The sequence below is a fragment of the Pogona vitticeps genome, chromosome 2 (assembly GCF_051106095.1).
Source record: "Pogona vitticeps strain Pit_001003342236 chromosome 2, PviZW2.1, whole genome shotgun sequence".
In the NCBI taxonomy this organism is placed as follows: domain Eukaryota; kingdom Metazoa; phylum Chordata; class Lepidosauria; order Squamata; family Agamidae; genus Pogona; species Pogona vitticeps.
Genome location: NC_135784.1, coordinates 143,718,511 through 143,737,408, shown reverse-complemented (window position 1 = coordinate 143,737,408; position 18,898 = coordinate 143,718,511). Strand labels below are relative to the sequence as shown.

The 18,898-nt window shown below is 41.5% G+C and overlaps 1 protein-coding gene across 5 annotated transcripts in view; it reads right to left on the bottom strand.

Annotated features, from left to right (window-relative positions):
- Positions 1–2,033: 2,033 nt before the first annotated feature.
- The window catches only part of GPRC5C (G protein-coupled receptor class C group 5 member C), a 30,600-nt gene continuing 13,735 nt past the window's right edge, over positions 2,034–18,898 (bottom strand). For all 5 annotated transcript variants that reach the window (XM_072990748.2, XM_072990751.2, XM_072990750.2 and 2 more), the window contains 3 exons: positions 11,939–12,033; positions 10,001–10,147; positions 2,034–8,937 (listed from right to left, as the gene is read on the bottom strand). In XM_072990748.2, the coding sequence (XP_072846849.2) occupies positions 8,905–8,937; positions 10,001–10,147; positions 11,939–12,033 (275 nt within the window). In that variant the 3' untranslated portion in view covers positions 2,034–8,904. The remainder of the gene's footprint in view (positions 8,938–10,000; positions 10,148–11,938; positions 12,034–18,898) is intronic.

Below are 18,898 nucleotides of genomic sequence, written 5' to 3'. Positions count from 1 at the left end.
TCATTAATACTTCTTGCATTATTTCTTTGCTGTTCTGTTTGGAAAAACTATGAAGTTCAACCATCTTCAGGGGGAGCATGCCTCTGGAGTGATTTACCATTGTTTAATAAACAGTTCTTTAAAAAAAATAGCATTTTAGGTTGTGTATTCAAGAAGACGGGAAAAGGATAACAAAGGACATGAGAGATAGGTACAACATCTGTATTGGGAAGCAGGTTGCAGTTGATGGTCTCCAAGAGCTCATCCATTTCCCTCTTTCTAGGGAAGACTGCCCTTCATTTGAAGAATCACCCTCCTTTTCTATGGTGGCTGTCCTCCTTTTTGGTGATATACATGTGGCCACCTTACGCCGAGTGAGCAGAGACTTGGATCTAATCAGCTCTCTCTCATTTATTAAGCAAAATTGTTCAGGGTGTGGGTATGTCATTTTGGAAGAAAAGATGCAAACCGCACACATTGACATAACGAGGGCTGATTAGCAGGAACGATACGGCCTGGCATGTCAATTCTGTGGGAACTGCAGACATGAGATCACTCCCAGGAGTGGACCTTCTGAGAGCACTGTTCAGACCATGGCTCTTGAAATAGCTGATGGATGCCTAGCTAGACATCTCTGTTGATTTTCTTTCCCTAAGTATTCATTTTAAGTAGGCTACAGAAAATACTAAGCACAGGGCATTTTAGCCAGTTATTCAACAGTATGTCTTATTTCTTTGATTTATATCCCATTTTAACTTCAGTGCTGTAACCACCTGTCCCAAGGTGGTTACCTAGTCAGCATCTTGTGTAATACAGTGAGCAGTGGTGCATTTTCACTTATAGTCATAATGTCTAATTGTGATGATGTTTGCATATACTAATTTAAATTAGCATATGCAAACTGAATGCAAAAATGTCCTCATTTTTGGTGTTCCTTGTCCGCCATGCCCTCCTCTTTTTTGGGAAGTCTCCTGTCTTCCCTTTTGACAAAGGAGCAGCGGCCAGCCTATCTAACTCTGTGACTCTGGGCATTTTTTAAAACAAACTTTTAATCTTTATTGCATTTAAAAAAGAAATTATAAAAATATGTAAATAATTATCACATTAGCACATAACCAAAATAACTTTCTATTATCTCTGTCGGAAAACAGTAGATCTTTAACATTTTTACTTCCTTATTTTTCACCAGACATTTACAGTATTTTCTTCACAATCTTAATAATATCTTTCTTAATTTTTATTTTATATCCAGATTAACAATCTACTTTGTTTTTACTTCTGTTGAGAGCAGCTCTGCGTCTAATTTAAGCCTAAGTCACTTGGTACAGGTTTGGAATCTTTCTTCCATTTCTCTTTAAGATAACTCTTTACTTTCCCCCATTGAGATTCCTGCTCCATTCTACTCTTTCCTTTCAACGAGTCTGTTAGTTTGTCCATTAATATTAGTTCCTGTAATTTTATTAAACACTTCTCCACCAAAGGTTCCTATTTGTCTTTCCATTGTTTTGCCACTTGGATTCTGGCTGCACCTAATACTGTATGTATAAACAAATTTTTGTCTCTTGTCTCAAGTTTAACGTTACCATATTGAACAAATAAGTTTCAGGTTTCATCTCCATTTTTATTTTTAAATCTATGATTATTTTTTCTATTTCTTTCCAAATTTCCTAATAAATTTACATCCCCACATATACGATATAGTGTTTCTTTTATTGTTTTACATCCGCAACATTTATCTTTCTCATTTTTTTCACCTTTGCCAATTTATCTGGTGTCATATACCATCTATATAATATAATTTTATTTCAGATCTGTACTTATTAATAGTTTTTGGCTATCATTCCATACTCCAAACCAGTCCTCTCTTTGAATTGTTCTACCTAATTCCTGCATCCATTTTATCATATTTTCTTTAATTACTTCCTGTTCCATGTTTCTTTCCAATAATAGTTTATACAACTTTGCAATTTCGTGATTTTCTTTTCCCCATATTATCTTGTCTAGTTCCATAGGTTCTTTAACCAATCCTATTAATTTATTATCCATTTTCATTCTTTTTGATAGCTGTCTATGTGGAAACAACTGCCATATTATACCTACTTGATTCATTTCTTCTCTTGTTCTTAATCTTAGTTGTTTGTCATCTTCCTCCATGAGTAGATCTTTATATGTTAACCATTTATCATTCTTTATATCAGCTTCCTTTGAGAGAGCTTCATGGGGGAACATCCAGATTGGAATCCCACGATAAAATTTCTCTTTATATTTCTCACATACTCTTATTAATGCTTATTATATTATTATCAAAAACTTTGTTCATTTTTTTTCCATACCATAAGTATGCATGAAGTCCGTATTTTAAATCTTTGCTTTCTAGTATTAGTATTTTTTCATCCTCCACTCTTATCCACTCTCTTAACCATTGTAGTGCTGCCGCTTCATAATATAATTGGAAGTTTGGGAGACCCTATCCTCCTCTCTTCTTGTCTTGCAAGTATTTCAATTGTATTCTTGGTTTTCTCCCCTGCCAAATAAAATTTGAGAGTTGTTTTCTCCACAAATGAAATGGTTTGTTATTTATTATTATCAGGGTATTCTGAAATAGGAATACGAATATAGGCAATACCATCATTTTGATAATTGCTATTCTGCCCGTCAATGAGATTTTTAAGTGTTTCCATCTCTCTAAATTTTTCTTCTTTCCCTTTCTTCTCATAATTTTGTTCAAATAAGTCCTTTGTCATTTTAGTTATTGCTATACCCAGGTATCTTATTTTATTCACCACTTTATAAGGGCAAGTTGTAGCAAAGCTAGGAACAGGGTGCAATATCCTCCACTCATATCACTCCACTTTGAAGAAGAGGGACATGGTGTCTGTCTACTACAGTGGCAAAGCCATCCAAAGGAGATTTGGAGGTGTGTATTAATTATAGGGAGGGGAGAGATTTTCAGTTCCTCCTTTTGCTTCTTCCCTTGAGGCTGTAGAAGTATCTGCTACTGTTCCTGTTCTGCAGCTTACACTCCAGTGACAGTAAATAGCATAAGTAGTAGCACATGCACAAGATCCTTTATTTTCTTGAGAAAGATTGGAGACCAACATCCTTCTAAGGACAACATTATTCCCTTCATATCTGCCCCCAGCAGTATCTGGTACTCTGAGGTATATTCCTTGAACATGGAAGATCTGTTGAGCTGTTGTGGCTGCTAGGAAGTATTTCGGTAGGTGAGGCAAATAAGGAGTATTGGTGGTAGAGGTCTTATGGGAGTGGCCTCTAGCACCCTGGTTTACCATGACATCATGATAGAAATTTAGCAAGTGAATCCCATTCTAGCATAGTAACAAATTGTCTGAAAAGCTTTATTTGCTTAATTAGTAAGCTGCTAAAGAAAATGAGTAAAGCTGGGAGAAAAGGATGGCAAACCCTAATTAGGCTGATTTCTATCCTGTTAATTCACTCAGTAAAAGCAAATTTTAGCTTTTTTTATCTCGTCATCTGGAACCTGTCATCAGGTTTCCTCAGAGAAGTAGTTATAGTCTAACCAAGACCATAAGGTCACCTCACAAATAACTGGAGTGTGTTAAGTACTTGAGGAGCCCTAGCAGAGGGGCTTCAGGGCAACAGTGGTTCAGATCAAAAGGACTTTGTGACAGCAATAGGAATTTACCACAGCAACTGCCTTAAAAGGGAAAAGATAAGATCGGGCCTAGAGGTGTGCCCAATTACCAGATGGTAGCTCTGACAGGATCATTCCTGTTACCATTTCCATCGGACAGGTTTTGCAGATACAAGGAGGCTAAGCAGCCATTCTGGTAAGGAAGCAGCTGAGCTCCAGTTTCTGAACCTCAAGGAGGAAGAGAGGTCACCAAGCTCCCACCAGCTACAGACCAAGGCATTTGAAATGCTCAATAATTCATGGGGCTTGTTCACTCAGACTTCCATTTCCTGAGTGGGACGAAACATTGCTGCAGAAAGGAAAAGCTATCTGGCCAGGAGATGCGCCACCTGCCCTTGGCATAACGTTCAGACCATCCTTCATTTATTTACTGAAGCGTCCCAGAAAAGTTTGTCATGCTTGATGCATATGGAGAATAATATGCCTCAACAGAGGCAACGGTCACTTCAGGTCTCCTGTTCAAAATGTATCAGGCATAACAAACTTGCTGGAGTGCTCTGATAAAGAGGTTTTGCAGCACTTTTTCTGAGGCTTGCCAAAATCTGTCTCGTTGGTTTCGGAAATCAGAGCTAACTTCTTCATTTTATGTCTATTAATACACATGTCTAACTATTTTGGGGTGAACTATGTAACACATTTCTGCTTCACCTGCCTGTGCAGGATGTGGGATCTGAGAATCTTTTTTATTAGCACCTTCTTGCTATTTTGATGTTTGGGTTGTGATGCAGTGGTTTATAGATTTTTGTTGTTGTACATTTTTAAGTACATAGCTATCGTGCTTTCTGATGGTTTGGTAAAGCATAATTGTGGCTTTTTCTTTAAGCATAAGTACTTCTGCTTTACAGATGCAAGAAATGCTTTTAGTGCATTAAAAACATTTTGAGATGAAATCGACACCATGGAAGTCTTTTTTATGAAACAAAGGACAAACTGCAGTTTTAGCCTGGGACTACGTGGGAACAGAACAATGTTTAAGCAAGTGAAACTGTGTATGCACATTTATACACATGTTCTTGAGACATTGAGGTTAAATATAAACAGTTGCACAATGTGCTTAGTCCATGTGTACAGCACAAGGAATAACTGCTTTCCATCTTGTTCCTTCATGTTCTTCTAAATTGGCTGTACCACTGATTACTCTGCAGGCTGTGATGTCAGGCAACCATTCAGTTCTGCTATGGGGATCCTAGTAGAGGTGGGAGGTCTTCTTAGTGCAATAGGCAAAGGAGCAACACAATAGCCTCCAAAAGTCCAAAGGCCACAAACACTCATCTCTTGATCTTGGAAAGCTGCATCCACTTGCATGATCCCACCCCATAGGTAAAATGTTTTTTAAAAAATATGGAGCAATGATTGGAAAAGCCCCTGATATTCTTTGGTTATAAAACAAAACAAAATAGCCTCTTCAAATTATGACATAAATGTCACACATGCCCCTTAGAGGCATCAAACGGAAGGGCATCACTGTGCCAATTAGAAAAACTTGAGAACGTAAGAAACTGTCTTACATCAGACTACACTACTGGTTTATTAGGTAGGTTCCATGTAACCCATAATTACTTTTCCCGCCTTGTGTATCAAGCAGGTAATCTTTCAACTCATCTGCCAACTGATCCTTTTAGTTGGGAGTTGATGAGGATAAAATTTGCAAAAGTGCTCTCTCCTCCACAGAACTACAAACCCATCACATGGTGTGGTGGCAACAGCCTCCTCTCAGCAAGGTCCACGTTGTAGATCTTGGACAAATGAGTGGGATTGGCTTTCCTTGACCGCAACTCAAGACCATTTGAGGCTTCTGGATAAACTTCTTTCTTCCTGCTAAAATGGCTGCAGCTCTTTTAACGCTGCAGCCAGGGAGCAAAGTGAAGTAGCAGTGCTTGGAAAAGCTGTTTTTGTGCTACAGAATCACCTGCTGGCAACTGAGAGAGCCTTGTGGTTATAATCTAAAAATAAGACAGTGATACAGCCAATAGCAGGATTCTTCAAGACTTAAGGAGTGAAACAGGGTCATAGGTATAGCCATGCTCCAATTATAAAACTTAGGGCTCATCCACGTATAGTGTTGATTCCTATTAAAGAGACGGTTCCAACGCCAATTGATTTTCATTATTTCAATGGATCCACATGACACTACTGGTTGGTCCTCCCCCCACCATAGTTCTCTTTTTTCCTTGACTAGAGAACTGGGTTTTGTTTTGCAACCCACTTTGTTCCAGAGGTGTCAAGCCCATCTGTTTCTGTACCCCAAAACAAGCTTGGTTCCTACAGGGACTGCACACACTTCCCACATCCTGACATCATCTATGAGACAGCCTTCCCTCTACTTTCTCCAAGGGGGGAAAAGAGACAAGGGGTGGAGACAGAACAGGGAATGAGGAGGGCATGAGAAGGAAGGAGAGGGAAAGATGGAAGGAGGAGGAGGAAAAGAGATGTGTGGAAATTCAAACTGGAAGAATCCAAATTACATTCAAGAAAAAACTGAAATTGGAAGGGAGCTTTGGAACTAGTGATTCCTGACCCATGGGGGGAAAGACCACTCCTGATCGGAAATGCGACTGCTAAGTTCTACTGTTTGTCCTCAGTACATCTGAAGCCCGGTAGATTAAGAAAAGGGGACAGAAATTCATTCAGGAAGAGTAGCTAAGTTTGTTGCAGTAAAGTCTTGTGCCATCTTTTTTTTAAAAAAAATGAATAACCAGCATAACAATAGGCTTTCAGGGAAATGGGCCATAGTCTTTACATTATTATAAATATGTTGAGTCTTTAAGATGCTGAAAGACTACTTGTTGTCTTTATTGCCCTTTATTGTCATTCCCTGCTCATTCATCTACAAACTCACAATAGGGTAGGGGAAAGCAAGAAGTCAGTAGCATCATTTAGGAGGGGAAAAAAACCTGATTTAATTTGTCAGATAACTCTGGGCTGAAAAAGCCAAGTCTTAGAAGCACACACTTCCTTCCCCCCCCTCACTTAAATAGCACCTGGATTAACACAGTCACACTTCTTTCCTTAGTGCTTCCTGTCATTCACTCACAGCCAGCATTTACAAAAAAACACCCCACACAGAAAAGATCACATCACATACCATGATCTATATAGGGACCATCTCACCAAAATGCTGTGCGCACACATGCGACAGTTTGCTGCAGAACCTCATTCTCAGAAAGGTGGACAGAAATCATGACTCAACGTAAGCCTCTTCACCACTTGACTGGCGTTGGAGTGAATGTAAGTTGGCCCATCATTATTTCTGAGCATAAAAGAGATGGGGGCAGACTTTACCAGCAAGCTGGATTCAGTCATTCCCTCCCCATTTAATAGGGAATCTGCCAGCACAGAGCAAAGGTCAGCCCCACCTGCAAAAGGCACAGTGTGCACCAGTCTCAGGGGCCAGGAGAAGACTGATGAAAAGGCATTTCTAGGAGTTTGCAATGCTGCCTCACTCCCATTTCTTCCAATCTCTCTTCCATTTGGCCCCTGAAAAGGGAAAGGCCGTGTCCTGCGTGATTCTGGAGAGAAACAGCACTTCTTCCAAACAAGGAGAAAAGGAAGAGTGGCATCCAAAATGTTGGGGACACAAAGATGATGCTCAGCTCATAGCCTAACAATCGGCCCATGGAAGTGTGCAGGGAAAGCAGAAGGCTCTAACCTGAAAAGGTCCAGTAGTCCCTTCGGGACTAAAAGATTTACAAGACTGCGTGTGGTGGGACCCCCTTCCTCAGATGCAAGCAGAGTAATCCTCAGTTGGCAGACAGACACAGAGGGGGGCAGGCAGAAGGCCAGACGGGCTTAGGAATATTACATTACCGCCAAAGGTGGCTACTAGAAAGTCAAACAATGCAAGACAGCACTTTCATTGTTCTGTACCCAGCACAAAAGACATAACAGGTGCAGTCCGAAGAGTAAGGTTCAGAGTAGTACCTTCTGGCCTCACTTTGTAACTAAATGCCCCCATTCTCTTTCTGTCCACTTTGAAGCCTGGAAAACTTACTGGGTTGGATTACATGCCCTAGAATCCCACAGCCAGAAGCCTAGCTAAGGGTTTCTGAGGGTTGTAGCCCAAGGAAATAACTTTTCCAAGTTCTTGTCTGCTCTATACATAACTTTTATACATGTATAAGTTTAACTGAAGGTAACATTTTTACACTTCTGATGAAGTGGGAAGCAATCTCTTAAGAGGTAACTGCTACAGAAGGAACAGCAAGCGGAGTGGACCTCCCACTGTTCTCCCTCTATAGGGAAAACAGAAAGAAGCACACGAATATTCAGGGAATCTCCACACAATGGATAGCTTCCCCCTTGCTCATCAATGAATCCTTCCTGCACAGTCAATGGAGAGCATTGGCTCAGCCACCAATATCTCTGAGAGACAGAGTCTACCTCGCTAAGAGGCCTGAGCTGACATCCGGAGGATAAGGCAGACCCACATCCACACCCTTCACACAGACATTCAGAGCAATGAAAAGTCCAAGCAGGAAAAAGTCTTTATGTTGCCTTAATTTGGGCTGCAGAAAGAGGAGGCAACAGGAGAGGAGACAAGTAAGGATCCTGGAAGCAGCTTAATGCCACTCTTTAGGACTTGGTCCAAAGGAAAGTAGGACATAGGACAGCTTACCACAGCTCAGTTAAAAGAGTCCAAAAGTTCCTTCAGTACTTGAAAAGTCTCTCTCTGCAGAAGGACTGACACCCCTACAGCCTCCACCGAGAGGAACGGGAACAGCATCCTCTTTGGTTCTAAAGCACCCCATCATAGGGACTGGCAACCAGATGGAGAGGAAGGGGCACCCAATCATCCCCCAAAAGACTGAGCTGAGGCCTTGGCAAGATCTTCTCAGGACTAGGAGATGCTGATTGGCACAGCACCAAGGCAGAAGGCTTGCTGGAGAAGCTGAGATATAACACAGTCAACATGGTCCACCCACGTTGGATAGAGGGTGTGGGGAAGGAAGGATCCGGTGTGCTGGGTAGCACGGGGGGTACTAAGAAGAACTTGACTGAAGGCTGCAAGGAAATTGTTGAGAATATAAAAAAATCATCCCAGCAAAGGGATCCAGATTTCCTGGAGCGGAAGTCAAGCGGAGCACTTGAGATATGCATAAAGCAAAGAAATGGAATTGTCTCAGTTCTCAAGATGAAACCTTAACCTCTAACTGAGGCCTTGCCCCAATTACTGTAGATGTTTCGTGAAGGCAGGTTCTGCAAGGCATCATCCTCCAGGAACAGGACCTGCCAAAATCAAGGCAAAGCGCCTACCATCTGTTCTTGCTGTATGGTGATGAGGTCTGAAACAAAAATACAAGAAAACATTAGATTACTTATAGCAGAAAAGCCTTCTACTTAAAGGTAAGTAAACAAAGTTGACATGGTAAAAGTGCATATGTGCGCACAGGATTTCAATCAGGTGTAGCTCTGATGTCCAGTTTTAGCTTGGTATTAGAATCCCTACTCTATATAATGTGGCAAATGTAAATTAGCACTATATGTGCTGTTGTGTATATGTGTATTGTGTGCCCATGTATCCATGTGTGGTTCTGTCATTGGCTCCAACCACCCAACGTGAGCTTTCGCACCTAACTCCCCAGCCTGCCTCACACTCTCTGCCACTTGTCTCTGGCCAAGGGGACTCCACATTCTCATTAAAACGCACGGGCACAGACCAAAGCAGATTCTCCTAGCCTGACTTCTACCCACTCTTATAGCAGAGATACCCCTAATCGAAAAGTGATGAAACGGAGGACCAAAGAACATGTTATTTTTCTCCACTTTTTGAGTTTTCATTAACAAAGCTGCCAAGTGTGTAAGGCAAACAAAATGAACCGACAAGTCTCACCTACAGTTATATCTGTGATGAATTCCACAGTGTCTAGATTTAACTGTAAGATTTATCTGTAGGAGTGCCATACTGTGACATCTGCATCTGTATTGTTGTTGTATTGTATCACTGTTACTTTTAAATTGTTTTATTTACTTGTTGTCAGCCACCCAGAGTAGTCTATGATTAGATGGGCGGGGTATAAACATAATTAATTAATAAATAAAATAAATAAGTAACAGGGAGGTGGAGTTTGTTCAATGTATAAATCAGTTTAGGGCAGCACAATGGAAAGAGCATACCAGGAGGTGGAACTAGAAAGGAATAGAATTTACTTGCCCTCAAAGGCAGTGGTTTCCCAACTTTGGCTCCCCAAATGTTCTTGGACTACAACTCCCAGAAATCCTGGCCAGCCCAGCTAGTGGTGGAGGTTTCTGGGAGCATTAATCCAAGAACATCTGGGAATCCAAGGTTGGGAAACCACTGCTCTAAGGTTAAAACTGACTTAGCGATGACACGGCTCTTTTACATACCTGCCCGCTCTTCCCATCCTTCTGTGCCGCTGCTGGCTTATTCTGTGAAATATAGGCATCCTCGGCTCGCAGGGTGGAATTGGCACTGCCCATCACTTGGCTGTTGGCTGTGGCACGAGGGAGAATAACATCGTAGGGCCCTTCAGACTAGAAGCAAAACAATAACCGAGATGAGATAAACACCAAAACGGGGGCAGAAAGTATGAACAAAGAGGGGAAGTAGCCGCTGTTTCTTCTTATGTGCCATCAAGTCAGAACCAACTTATAGCAACCCAAACAGGGTTTACAAGGTTAAGTGAGATATTTAAGGAGTCATTTTACCAATACCACATCCCCAGTGAGTTTTCATGGCTGACCAAGAATGTGAACGCAGACCTTCTGAGGCTTAGTCCATCACTCTGTCCACTACACCACACTAGGGTATCCAGAGTTCTTTTTGTTTCAAAAGAAACAAAATGAGCAAATTGTGTGTACCTCAAATGTAGCTGCCCCCGCCCTTCTAATTCTCCATGTAGTCTCCATTCAGAGGGAAAAGCCTTCAGGAGACTTGAATTTTCCCATTTATAATTCCTACTTTGTTTCAGATTGCCACTAAATTATACCAAAGCCTTTCCCACACACACCCCACCCAGTTTTATTTTCTTCCTTACTACTGAAAAACGTGTGGATCACATGCAATTTGAGGATTGGGGTTATGGGGGTGGAGAAAGACTGACAAGGGGAAGAGGGGGTAGGGAAGAGTCACTGAACAATGAACTATTTATCTTGGTATCTGCAGGGAATTACTCATGCTCATCAAAAACCTCTCCTCTTATCCCCCCCTCCTTGATTTGGGGCCCTTTGTAGAATGTTTGTATGCACTCCTGAATTTCATGTACATTGCCATTCCTAAATTGTAAAGCACCCAAAATGGAAATGGCAAACAGAAAACCACTGGCCCAACACGTTGATCTATTTAAAAAGGATGGCCTAACAGACCAAGTTTTCAGAAGAGCAAATGATTTTGGTAAACCTGATTCTTGACTACACACTCTTAGATGTTAGATTAAGGGTCACATAACTGGATACTCTGTGAAATAAGATAAAAATTCAATTAGAATTCATGTCCCTAGAATGGTGGGGCTTAGTTAAAGGATTTGAGGAATCCAACCCAGAAACTACCTCACTTAACTTAATCCTGTTGTGTGTAAGAACTAAATGTTGGCCTCTAAACAGAAAGTGACCTGGATTCAAAAGACCTGAGATTAGATCACAGGTTTTCTTCCCTAGAATACAGTGGTGCCCCGCATAGCGAGGTTAATCCGTTCCGGATTAACCCTCGCTATGCGAAATCGTCGCTAAACGGATAGGGAAAATGTATTGAAACACATTAAACTTAGTTTAATGCGTTCCAATACCTTTCTTACTTACCCGTTCAGCGAGGATTCCAATTGCCGGCAGCCATTTTCGCGCCTTCGCTAAGCGAGGGCACGGCGTGAAAACGGCTGCCGGCAGCCATTTCCGGGCTTCCGGCGGCCATTTTGGAGCCGCCGAACAGCTGTTCGGCGGCTCCAAAATGGCCACCGCAATACCCGATCTTCGCAATGCGGGTTTTCCCCATTGCGACGATCGGGTATGTTTCCGTATAGCGATCCCGAAAAAGGGATCGCTATACGGAAACATCGCTATACGGTGCACTCGTTAAGCGAGGCACCACTGTACATGCACACACACCTTTTTCCTCTTTATTATATGTATCTCCCTATCTAGAAAGAACCACAGAATTTCTGGATGTAATGTTTTAAGGAAGCAAGTATGTACCTTGCCTGGCAAAAATGTATCTCTCCTGCAAGTTTTTTTTTTCTTTTTCTTTTTAAAGGCCTTACATAAAACTCCTCAAGAAGCTAAGCGACAGTCAAGTTGGACAGGAAAAGGTGGCAGAGCCACACACTCACTTACAGGCCCTTTATGCATCAGAGCCATCTCTGTGGGCTGGTAGACACTTGTCAGCAGCTGCCCGTTGTATCCGCTGTATGGGGACACAGGCTTTTTGGCTGGAAAGAGAAAGAAACCACAGGACAATGACATTTCAAGGCAAAGCCTCAGGCACGTTTTGAAGGCAAAGCTGGTATCCAGAATCGTCCAGATGCCGTATACCAAGCTGGCAGAACTAGAACTTTGTTTAAATGACCTGTCACAGAGGCAGAGCAGTGGAAAGCTATTCAACAGAATGCTGGGCTGGCAGGAAATTAGACTCCTCTTAATCTTTAACCGGGGTCTCCCGAGGAATCTACTAACAAGGCTGCAGGCATTTAAAGCAGAATAAGCAAATGAACTAAAGGTTAAATTAAGCACAGTGTTTTTGGTCAAGAGGGCCATCATCTTACTATGTCAAAATACCACTTTAACTGTCATGGCCCCATTAAAACTGTTCTGGCCGGTGTAAGCCATAGTTTTCATGGCCCCATTGTGTAGAATCATGGAATCTGTTGTTCAGCAAGGTATTTAACATTGTTTGCTAGACAGAACTCTTCCTCTGTAGTAAGCAAAGGATTGTACCTCCCTCACTACAAGTCCCAGGATTCCCATAGGATGGTGCCATTATGACAATTAAAGAGTAGCATCACTGCCCATCACCAAAGCTGGCCTTTGGAATTTCACAAACAGTAGGATCTATAAAAGGCTTTCCTGTATGGACTGGGACCTTTTTTGCATAACAAAATCTTCCTAGCTCTGGTAGGCCTCTCACCTTTGATTCTCTGGCTCAACTCATCTCTAACAGCTAGCTATCATTTTGGCACCAAGTCAAGACATATTTATTAGTTGGGGGTTGAGGAGTGTGGCCTATGCAAGTTTTAGTGTAATGTTTTTAATGTTTAGATTTTTTTAAGTGTTTGCTCTTAAATTGCTTTAAATATCTTGCGTTTTAAAACTGGTTTAAATAGCTTTGTAACCTGGCCTGAGATCCTATGATATAGGACAAGCTATAAATATTTTAAATAAATACATAAAATACCTATGATTCATTTCTGACACAAAATTAAGAAATTAAAAGCAAACCAAAGCGTGCTGCTTATATACCACCCCATAGTGCTTCAAGCACTCTCTGGGCAGTTTACAAGTTAATTATGCAAGCTACACATTGCCCCCCCCCACCCCAGCGAGCTGGGTCCTCATTTTACTGACCTCAGAAGGATAGAAGGCTGAGTCAACCTTGAGCTGGCTACCTGGGATTGAACCCCTGGTCGTGAGCACAGCTTTGGCTGCAGTATAGCAGTTTAACCACTGCACCATGAGGCTCATAATATATATCTATGCTTCATTCTTTTTTAAATACTTCATTTGTTTTAGTGAACATTGCAGTTCTCATAAAAGTTAGCATTTCATATAATGGTGTATAATATTTCATTTTATATAATAAAATTACTTATATTAGTATCTTGGAGTAATATTTAATTAGCTAATCAATGCTATTATAGCATTTATGAGCATATGTAAGATGTGTTATAAATGAGATAAATTGTTTAAATTTCGCATTGCCTGTTGGACATCCAAAAACAAAAACAAAAATAAAAGGTTTTTTTAAGAAAAGAAAAGAAAGTCTACATTATGTATGTAGCAGAGATACTAATCACCGAAATAAAGGGGGGGGGGGAGAGGAGAGACAGAGACTTTGAAGATACAAGAGACCTTGAGGTATGCATGGAAATCCTGCCCTCCCCTTCAATTCCTGCAAAAATGGTGCTGGGCAGAAGATCATGATGTGTCTGATGACTATGGTAGACACCAGGGAGCAGCCAGCCTAGAGATACAAGTCTTCATTCACCACCATGAGAAACCAGACTGATTCCCTGCAGTTGAAAAGGCTAAAATGGGGGCAGGGGAGTCTGCAGAAGAACGTGCTCCTTTCAGATACGAGTCTCCTTTCCATTTCCCTTTTCCTTTAAGCAGCAAACAAGATTATCCACCTCACTATTTAAAGTAGGATGGTGGCTAAAAAGCAGCCCTCTAGGCTGCAGTTCCCATGAATCCTAGGCAGCCAGCTTAGCCAATGGTGCAAAAGGCAGAGAGTTGTAGTCTGCAAAATCTGGAGACTGAACTTGGCCCACCCCTGAACCTGTGGCATCAGAGAACACTGGAATGTGGCACACATCTCTCTTGAGCCAAAGCACGAGCAAAAAAAAAAAAAAAAAAAGTGTGAACTTTTAAAATATTAATGTTTTTAATGGAGGAATTTAGAGATAACACACAGAAAAACAATGGAAAGTTTACAAGTTTAATTTTTTTACAAAAATGATGAATTTAATTAACCAAATAAAAGGATTGTACCATACTATTCAAAGTGTGTTCATAAAATGTCACCTGAATGGATTAACAGATTTACTACATAATCTCATGTTCAGACAATTAAGGAAGTTGCCCCCTGTTTACCAATCTTCTTCCTGGAGCTTTAAGAGCTGTATAGCATTTAGGAATTTTCTGCAGGCAATGCTCTTTCCTGGCATTGACAAAAGTATCATTAAAAGCTTCACGTGTTAAATTTCAGTTTGTCAGGCTGCTGTTAAAGGGAACCAGGATCAGGGCCAGTTTAAAAAAAAAGAAGGGATGAGTACTGAATGATTGAATGGGCAGCCATCACATTTATGCCTTGAATTCATTGTGACTCAAAAAAAAAAGAACAGTATACACACAGCAGAAACTTTTTTTCTCCTAAGGATAATTTTTATGATCAATTTAACTGTCAGATTTATGCTCCATGATATACTATGCTTCATTTCATATTCCACTCGAGGATGACAAGAACCTTTACCTCTGCCCACAGATAGCTTTAGAAAAGAGAACTGAGTGCTATATTTCTTCCATACTGCTTCTTGCTGCCGGGAGCAAAGCACTAACTCTAATCAATGTATCCAAGTGCAAGAGCCATCAGAAGCCCACTAAGGCCTTTATTTTTTAAGCCAGCCATAAAACAAAGCCTTATTTGTGGGTAACTACAGACAAAGTAGGTTTTAATGAGCACACTGGAATTGCCTAAATCAGAGAGTCCTCTGGGGTTTATGGAAGCCAAGAAACAAAGCATGTTGTCATGAAATCTTTGGCTGGTGTGCAGTCACAAGTCTGTTTTAGCCAAATGTTCTCTACAAAGAATGGCGAACTAGCTGAGATTTTGGAATGCATGAGAAGTGGCAACTGTCATGGCTACCTTTGCCACCGAAATCACACTAAAAGACTTGTAAATGGCTAACGCTGCCCTTTAACCCACTCTTGAAAACTTCGCTGTGTTCTTTGGTAGTAAAATCAAGTGAAAATTATTATTTTGGCTGTATTCGCTTCTTGCACCGAGGTCCTGCACACGCCAGGTGCCTAGTCACCTGTTGTTGTTATGTGCTGACAAGTTGCTTCCAACCCATGATGATTCTGATAGGGTTTTTGAGGCATGTGAGATGTTTAAGGAGTGGTTTATTTACCATGGCCACTCTCATTAGTGAGTTTCCACAGCCAGGGAAGAATTTGAACCCAAGTCTGTTGAGTTCTGATCTAATACTCTATCTACTACACCATCCTGGCCCCCAGCTGCTGACAAACTCTTTCCCCCCTTATTTTTTTAGAGGAACAATTTGTAGTTGCTACAGCTGGCACTGGATGGGTATAATACATGAGCTTCTGCTGGGACCCCTGAATCTGGTCAAAATGAAGGATATGACCCCTCGTCCATTTTTGACACAAAACAATTCAGAATTCCAAATAAAAGAAGATTACATAGTGAAGACAGTGCTCAGAGAAGACAGTGTGACTGAATGGGAAAAAATGTGAATAGATAACAGAGTAGGACGCACAATCATTTGATCTCAATCTCAAAAGCTGTGACCAACAGAATACACAGCACTGTGATTACACAAAGGTATGTAGTCCTGCATATAGGACTTTTTTTAACAGTGATGCTCCTTAACAGAGAAGAAGCAACTGAATTCATAGTCTCTCACTGGATTGTTACAACAAAATGTGTACAAAAAGATGTGGAATCTCTTTTAGCAGTCCAAAAAAGATGTGCAAAACACAATTCCCGGGTGGGGAGGGTTAGGCTTAAAACAAAGTTTACTACTCCGCTGTGAAACCATTCTAGAAAACAAAAACTGGTTGCAGCCAATCTAATTCCTTATGTCTTCATTACAGAGATATCAGATTGTAAACACTGGAGATGATTGCGTCAGAACCTGAACAGCAAGCCAAAACCACAATAGGAGGCCTATCCAGCCAGCTGGTTGAATTTTCATCCAGCCAGTCTGACTTTTCTAATCATGAGCAGACCAAAACATGTCTCTTTTAGTCCCCACTACTGCAGATCCTAGTACCTCAGCCATCTCCTCTTTTCTCTGTTCTAGATATCTTTGGAGTTGTGTGGCGGCCTTCTTTAAGATGCCAATTTCTTTTCACTTGAAACCAGTTATGACCTTCTACAAAACCCTCCCCAGTGGTCTCTTTCCTGCTAGACAGAGAAAGCCACATCCTGCCAGGGATGGGGATTCGCCAGCCAGACTCCGACTCGTGACTCAGACCAATTCTTCCACGTTGCATCTTTGAGTCCCTATTAGGGATGGGCCTCCCTACCTGCTCCAGCCTCCACTGCCACCCTCAGAGACAGCAGGCATGGCTCCCCTTCCAGGAGCCAGATGTTGCCTCTGACCACAGCCCCACTGCCCAGCTGATAGGCCAGCGCATGCGCAGAGGCAGGAGCTGGCTCCAGGAGTGGAAATCAGTCCTCTGTCTTTGTGCTCGGCTTCCCTTCCAACTCCACTGTCTCTGCATGTCCATCCCCCAGGGGCAGGGCAAATGACTTGAGACTCTGACTCGAGGCTTGAGACTCAGGACTTGGACCCAAAGACCTGCCAACATCCTTGCCTCCTACTTTTGAAACATGAGGGTGAATGTAGAAGTGCCCAAGTCCCTATATGAGGAAGCCAAGAGACCCTCTAATAAGGGTTTTTAGACCCTCCTGACGTTTATAACTCAACTCAGCTCATCTATACTACAAACCTACTATTGCAACAGCATTTCTTTCTTGTCTGTATGCTAATTTAACGGAGAGCAAGACCTACTGAACTCAGAACTAACTTTTGAGTAGTAACTTGCAAAGATTTTCTCTGGCTTGGTTCTTATTTTCTCTGACTGCAAATGGGGAAGGAGGGTTCCTATCTTGGAGCTGTGCTCTAGTTTCCTAGGTTTTTAAGCAAATCACTCACTCTGTTAGGAAGAATCAAACAAGTATAACTTCTCCCTCCATTAACGTGACCGTCTCTTCTTTAGAGGAATAAAAGTAAAGATTTGCTAAACCTGCATGCAAGATGGCTTCTTCACAGGCCTACCTGTAAAGTATTCATTCCTCTTCTCCATACTGTGGGACGCTAAAATGGACCTGAGGTTTCAGGAGGGACATTTTCTGCAGAATTTAAGTGGAGTTTTTGGTGTGTGGCTACCAGCTAACAATAGAGGCTGAGCTGGTTGGAGAGTATTCCTGACTGAGGTTTTAATCACATGGAGCAATGCAAGAAATGCCTCCTGCTTATCCCCGGGAAAACAACTTCTTTGGTTGTGACCCATGCTGCTTACTTCACTGACAAAGGTCAGAGAGACTTAAACCAGGATCCTGCATATGCTACAGCAACAGTATATATTCACAAACCAATTGCAGAGTCGTATTTTAAATTGTACAATGTAAGACTCTTTATCCACAATCAATTCAGGCTGGGGTAAAAAGTATTTTAAAAGAACAAACACAACATTCAAACATAGCAAATCAATTATGTTTGCAGTAGATCCTAAGCTTTGTCTTTCAACATTTAAGTTAAGTTAAAAACCTATAAGGTTTATGAGAAGAATCTTTTTTTTAATTTGCAAGGAACCAGTTTTCTTTGTCTGCTAAGCAATATGCAACTTTTGCAGACAGCTCAAGAATTTTTGGGGCTTGAAATAATGGTTAACATGGTGTATCTAACTCCGAATTCCACCTACAGGAGCCTACTGGGTTGGCCATTCAGTCTTACTTTATCGCTGTTGAGAAGACATTGCCCTACATCACACTTGAGTGCAGCAGGCTGGTTTAAGGGACACACACCAGATAAGCTGCAGAAGATAACAGTATACACCCAGCTCTGACCTCCAATACAGAAGACCAGTTAGGGAACTACTACTGTTGTCCCAGCATCTGCCTTCCGAGACAGGTCCCTCACTCAACTGCATGATAGGGCCGGCCAAAGCAAGATGACGGAGACTTCCACCTTTTGCAAGGAGGATTTGGATTTAGATTAATCCTCCTAATCTTCAGGTTATCAGCTGTTGTTCCATTTTTATCCATGGTAAACACAGAAAAAGGACCTTTGTTCAATTACTCCCATACTACAGTATATGTAATTCATATTAAATTCCTAACCTTGGCATGGGCTCTCATAAATGCCATGCAACTATACTTTATGATCGCCTTCTTCAATCTGTGGTCCTTAGACCTTCTGTGGTCCTTCTACAATATCAAGTCCTTGACTTCAAGCATGCCCAGCCAAACCTAGTCACTGGCCACACTGGTGAGTGATAATCTGGATGGCAATATGTAGGGGAATACTGCTCAAGGATGAAGCAACGCATTTGGTTTTGGGACTGCACTTGGAACTCAGCCATGGAGGCCCTGTTTGTGCGCCCACCAGCAAAAACAGTTAAGTCATCAGGTAAACAGAACAAAGCCTTTTTAGTCATCAGCCCACTGTTGTGGTATTCAATCCCAAATAAAATGCACTTGTCCCCCTTCATTCAAACCTTCAAGCTGGCTTTGAAAACTTAGGTATCTTGATCTTTCTTAGACAGACACTGGGTTAGGGATATTTTAAATTGTTCTTATTGTGGCTGGAAATCATTTAAACCATTTTTAAT